At 51.6% G+C, this 5,933-nt stretch overlaps 1 protein-coding gene across 10 annotated transcripts in view; it reads right to left on the bottom strand.

Annotated features, from left to right (window-relative positions):
• WTIP (WT1 interacting protein) overlaps positions 1–5,776 on the bottom strand; it is a 24,270-nt gene extending 18,494 nt beyond the window's left edge. For 3 of the 10 annotated variants that reach the window (XR_001880631.1, XM_017847873.1, XM_017847874.1), the window contains exons 1-2: positions 495–672; positions 231–319 (exon numbers count right to left, since the gene is read on the bottom strand). Coding sequence is in view for 2 of the 10 variants with exons in the window: in XM_017847873.1 (XP_017703362.1) it covers positions 231–319; positions 495–583 (178 nt within the window). In the remaining 8 variants the exon portion in view is untranslated. The other 7 variants (XM_017847879.1, XM_017847875.1, XM_017847876.1 and 4 more) reach the window with 7 other exon arrangements.
• Positions 5,777–5,933: the final 157 nt, after the last annotated feature.

The following is a 5,933-nucleotide window of genomic DNA, read 5'->3' as shown; positions in this document are numbered from 1 at the left end:
AATAAATAAATAAATAAATAAATAAATAAATAAATAAGAAAAGATCCAGTTTAGGGCAGCCGTGAGCTACTGACACCATCGAATGCTCAAAGACACAAACTCCAGGATGGCTGTGGTCCCAGGCATGGTGACCATCCATCCACCAAAGCCAGGTGCTTAATACAGAAGGCAAGTTGGGAAGTTCTCTCCCCAGGCCCCACAGTATACCTCTGCCCCGCTCGCAATCTCACCTGAAGAGCTGTCCCAAGAACTAGAGATCAGGGGCCCGGGCCACACTGGGAGGTGGAGGCTGTCAGGCTGCTGGGCTTTGCAGACGTACCTGCAGCAGGATTCCTTTAGGAGACATCCTATGTCCACAGCACAGTCCGGGCGAGGGCAGCCACGTGTGACTGGCATGGTTCCCCTCTCCCCAAAGTGGGCTTTTCTTCCCTCACACAGTCCCTCTCCCGCCGCTACCATCACCAAAGCCTGGGTCAGGAAGTGTCCGGTGGTACCTGGGCCACTCCACTTCCCGGTTGCTGTCCACACCCACACCGTGGCGGGGCAGACGAGGAAGCACCCCTTTCTGCTGTTCACGAAGCATGAAAGGATCTGACAGGATGAGAGCGCCAAGTGTAAAGAAGAAAAGATCAGGCCGGGAGCACTGGCTCAAGCCTGTAATCCCAGCCCCTTGGGAGGCCAAGGAGGGTGGATCGCTTGAGCCCAGGAGTTTAAGACCAGCCTGGGCAACATAGGGAGACTTCGTTTCTTAAAAAAAAAAAAAAAAAAAAAAAAAAAAAAAAAAAAAAAAAAAAAAAAGAAAAAGCTGGGCGTGGTGGTGTGCACCTGAGTCCCAGCATCTCAGGAGGCTGAAGCGAGAGGATCTCTTGAGCCTGAGAGGCGGAGGCTACAGTGAGCCGAGATCGTGCCGCTGCACATCAGTCTGGGAGACAGAGGAAGACCCCGTCTCAAAATAAATAAATAAATAAAAATAATAATAAAAGAAAGAAGAAAGAAAGAAAAGAAAGGAGAAGGAAGGAAGGGAAAGGAAAGGAAAGGAAAGGAAAGGAAAGGAAGGAAGGAAGGAAGGAAGGAAGGAAGGAAGGAAGGAAGAAAGAAAGAAAGAAAGAAAGAAAGAAAGAAAGAAAGAAAGAAAGAAAAGAAAGAAAGAAAGAAAGGAAAAGGAAAGCAAGAAAAAGGAAAGGAAAGGGAAGAAAGAGAAAGAAAGAAAGAAAGAGAAAGAAAGAAAAGAAAGGAAGGAAGGAAGGAAGAAAAGAAAGAAAAAGAGAGAGAGAGAAAGAAAAGAAAAGAAAGAAAAGAAAGAAAGAAAAGAAAAGAAAGAAAGAGAGAGAAAGAGAATGAATCAGAAAATGGCTCAGTGTGCCCATGAACCTGACTTGCCGGTTAATTTAGGAACCGCGCATCAACTCACTCGGCCAGAACCCCTCGTGTGGTGGGGAACCCAGAGGCAGGGGTGAAGCCCTTGCTGGGGATCCAGGCGCACTCACTTTCTGCACTCCCCAGTCCCCGGGAGACGCACCTTCCTCGTCCCAACCCCGTGTACCGCTGCACCCCCAGCCAGTCCCGTGATCTCCGCTGATTTGGCCGCCTACTCGAGGCCGTCCCGTAACCCCGGAACCCCGGACGCAAGCTGCGCGCGCAGGGAACTGCCCGGCAAGCTCGCTCACCGAAGTAGTCCCGTGCCGTGCGCGCCTCGAGCGCCCGCTCCAGCTCCCGGGTAAGCGCCTCCAGCCGCCGCTCGGCCGCGCTTGGGCCGCCCTCCCGGCCCGGGGCAGCGGGAGCGCGGGAGGCTGAGGCAGGCGAATCGCTTGAACCCGGGAGGCGGAGGTTGCCGCGAGCTGAGATCTTGCCATTGCGCTCTAGCCTGGGCAACAAGAGCGAAACTCTGTCTCAAAAAAAAAAAAAAAAAAAAAAAAAACTGACAAAGGCTTAGGGTGTCAGTGGTGCCAGGAAGACCTGTGTGGTGAGGACAACAAACCTTTCACAGTCCTGAGGGCTTCCTCAGAGCCCTTCCCAGCCTGGTATACTGGCCACAGAGGGGGTCGAAGCATGAGCCCAGAGTCGGGGTTCTGCTGGGCAGACGGCGATTACAGGAATGAGAGCAACTGCTGAGAAGCAGGCTGGGGTTACCACTAAGGACTGCTGGAGTGAAGGGAAAACAGGGTGTGACCCTGAGAGTGGGTGGCTGAAGAGAAGGCAGGGAGGTCACCAAAGTTGAAGAGGTTCCGGAAGCCCGAGGCTGTTGGCTGGCTAGTGGCAGCGGAACTTGGGGAGGGGAGAGGGGAAAGTTCCAAAGACATCAGTGAATGGCAAAGAGCGACCAAGAGGTCAGCTGGTACCAGGGCCAAGGACAGGAAGGGATGAGGGGTTGGACAGAGAAAAAAAAAATGCTCTGACCAGGCGTAGTGGCAGTCGCCTGTAATCCCAACACTGGGAAGCCAAAGAGTGAAGATCGCTTGAATTCAGAAGTTCAAGACCAGCCTGGGCAACAAAGCAAGATCTTATCTCTACAAAAAAATTAAAAAATTTAGCCAAGCATGGTGATGCGCACCTGTGGTCTCAGCTATTCAGGAGGCTGAAGCAGGAGGATTGCTTGAGCCCAGGAGTTCAAGGCTGCAATGAGCGCTGATCTCACCACTGCACTCCAGCCTGGGTGACAGGGTGAGACCCAGTCTCTAAAAATAAATAAATAAATAAATAATTTAATTTAAAACAAAAAAGCCACACTCTGAGGACAAAGTTTATCAGAGATCACTTGAGCTTATACTACCTGCAGACTTCCTTTTGTAAACTGCTGTATTATTCTGGTTGCTCTATGAAACTGCCACATTTGTAGCTCAACAAAGTCAAATGTCATCAGAACCATATAGTTCAAACAAATAGTTGCCCATATTTTTTAAAATCATGAAAGTGGGCCAGGCATAGTGACTCACGCCTGTAATCCCAGCACTTTGAGAGGCCAAGATGGGCGGATCACCTGAGGTCAGGAACTCAAGACAAGCCTGGCTAACATGGTGAAACCTCATCTCTACTAAAAATATAAAAATTAGGGCCGGGCGCAGTGGCTCTAGCCTGTAATCCCAGCACTTTGGGAGGCCGAGACGGGCGGATCACGAGGTCAGGAGATCGAGACCATCCTGGCTAACCTGGTGAAACCCCGTCTCTACTAAAAAATACAAAAAATTAGCCGGGCGAGGTGGCGGGCGCCTGTAGTCCCAGCTACTCGGGAAGCTGAGCCAGGAGAATGGCGTGAACCCAGGAGGCGGAGCCTGCAGTGAGCTGAGATCCTGCCACTGCACTCCAGCCTGGGCGACAGAGCGAGACTCCATCTCAAAAAAAAAAAAAAAAAAAAAAAAATTAGCCGGGCATGGAGGTACACAGTACCTGTAATCCCAGCTACTGGGGAGGTGAAGCCAGGACAATGACTTGAACCCGGGAGGTGGAGGTTGCAGTGAGCTGAGATCGCACCAGTGCACTCCAGCCTGGGCAACAAACCGAGACTCCATCTCAAAAAAGTTTAAAAAAATAAAATAAACAAAATCAGGAAAGTATTACTAAATCTCAATTTCTAGCTTTTCTTGAAAACAAAATAAAAAAGGTCTATCATCACTCCTCTAACACTCTCACAGCGCTACAACAGCCTGATCTGGGCAGCTCTTTTTGTTTTTTTTTGAGACGGAGTCTCTCTCTGTCACCCAGGCTGGACTGCAGTGGCCCGATCTTGGCTCACTGCAAGCTCTGCCTCCCAGGTTCACGCCATTCTCCTGTCTTAGCCTCCCAAGTAGCTGGGACTACAGATGCCCGCTACCATGCCCAGCTAATTTTTTGTATTTTTAGTAGAGACGGGGTTTCACCGTGTTAGCCAGGATGGTCTCAATCTCCTGACCTTGTGATTCGCCCACCTCGGCCTCCCAAAGTGCTGGGATTATAGGTGTGAGCCACTGTGCCTGGCCCTTTTTTTTTTTTTTTTTTTAAAGACAGGAAGGATCTCACTCTGTCACCCAGGTCAGAGTGCAATGGCACGATCATAGCTTATTGCAGCCTGGAACTCCTGGGTTCAAGTGATCCTCCCACCTCAGCCTCCCAAGTAGCTGAGAACACAGGTGGGTGCCACCATGCCCAGCTGATTTTTAAAATTTTTTGTAGAGACAAGGTCTCACTATGTTGCCCACACTGGTCTTAAACTACTGGGCTCAAGCAATCCTCCCATCTTAGCCTCTCAAAGTGCTGGGATTACAGGTGTGAGCCACCACACCCGGCCTAGCAGCTCCTCCTTAGAAAACAAATGTGCTACCACACCCGATCGTCTTGTACCATCTCCACATTACCTGCCGGGGACCTCAGCCACCCCTATATCATGTAAAGATTCAGGGGTGTCTACAGAACACACCCTCACCTGGGCTCTGCAGTACATAGGGGCTGGGAAATGGGTACTCTCCCCTGCAGAGGACACTGGGAAGCATGCCCTTCAAAAGTCAGCCCCAGCCTCTGTTCCTGGTACCTGTCTGGCACAGGAGACGACAGCTCCTGGCACATCTCCCTGCTCCCAGGCCATCCAACAGCCGCCACAAGACCTGCCCAGCCAAAGTCTCACCATGACCTCACAGATGGGAGGCGCTCTCCGTCCCAAAGCAGGCGCACCTCCTCTTAGCCCACACGTGCCCTCGACCACCTAAGCCCTCTGGGCTGCAACCCCTGGGGGAAGAGTGGGGCACTCCCTCATCCCACCTGGCCTCCTCTGTTCATTCTTCCCTCTCTCTGGAATGCCCCCACCTGGCCCCTCACTGACAGCCTCCTCACCCCTCAAGATTCAGTTCAGGGCCGGGTGTGGTGGCTCACGCCTGTAATCCCAACATTTTGGGAGGATGAGGCAGGCAGATCATGAGGTCAGGAGATCAAGACCATCCTGGTCAACATGGTGAAACCCTGTCTCTACAAAAAATACAAAAATTAGCTGGGCGTGGTGGCGTATGCCTGTAATCGCAGCTACTGGGGAGGCTGAGGTGGGAGAATCGCTTGAACCAGGGAGTTGGAGGTTGCAGTGAGCCAAGATCACGCCACTGCACTCCAGCCTGGCGGCAGAGCGAGATTCCATCTCAAAAAATAAATAAATAAATAAATAAATAAATAAATAAATAAATAAATAAGAAAAGATCCAGTTTAGGGCAGCCGTGAGCTACTGACACCATCGAATGCTCAAAGACACAAACTCCAGGATGGCTGTGGTCCCAGGCATGGTGACCATCCATCCACCAAAGCCAGGTGCTTAATACAGAAGGCAAGTTGGGAAGTTCTCTCCCCAGGCCCCACAGTATACCTCTGCCCCGCTCGCAATCTCACCTGAAGAGCTGTCCCAAGAACTAGAGATCAGGGGGCCCGGGCCACACTGGGAGGTGGAGGCTGTCAGGCTGCTGGGCTTTGCAGACGTACCTGCAGCAGGATTCCTTTAGGAGACATCCTATGTCCACAGCACAGTCCGGGCGAGGGCAGCCACGTGTGACTGGCATGGTTCCCCTCTCCCCCAAAGTGGGCTTTTCTTCCCTCACACAGTCCCTCTCCCGCCGCTACCATCACCAAAGCCTGGGTCAGGAAGTGTCCGGTGGTACCTGGGCCACTCCACTTCCCGGTTGCTGTCCACACCCACACCGTGGCGGGGCAGACGAGGAAGCACCCCTTTCTGCTGTTCACGAAGCATGAAAGGATCTGACAGGATGAGAGCGCCAAGTGTAAAGAAGAAAAGATCAGGCCGGGAGCACTGGCTCAAGCCTGTAATCCCAGCCCCTTGGGAGGCCAAGGAGGGTGGATCGCTTGAGCCCAGGAGTTTAAGACCAGCCTGGGCAACATAGGGAGACTTCGTTTCTTAAAAAAAAAAAAAAAAAAAAAAAAAAAAAAAAGAAAAAAAAAAAAAAAAAAAGCGGGGGGGGGGGGGGGCC

Source organism: Rhinopithecus bieti, unplaced genomic scaffold (assembly GCF_001698545.2).
Source record: "Rhinopithecus bieti isolate Rb0 unplaced genomic scaffold, ASM169854v2 scaffold_30337, whole genome shotgun sequence".
In the NCBI taxonomy this organism is placed as follows: Eukaryota; Metazoa; Chordata; class Mammalia; order Primates; family Cercopithecidae; genus Rhinopithecus; species Rhinopithecus bieti.
This window is presented reverse-complemented; position numbering and strand designations above follow the sequence as displayed.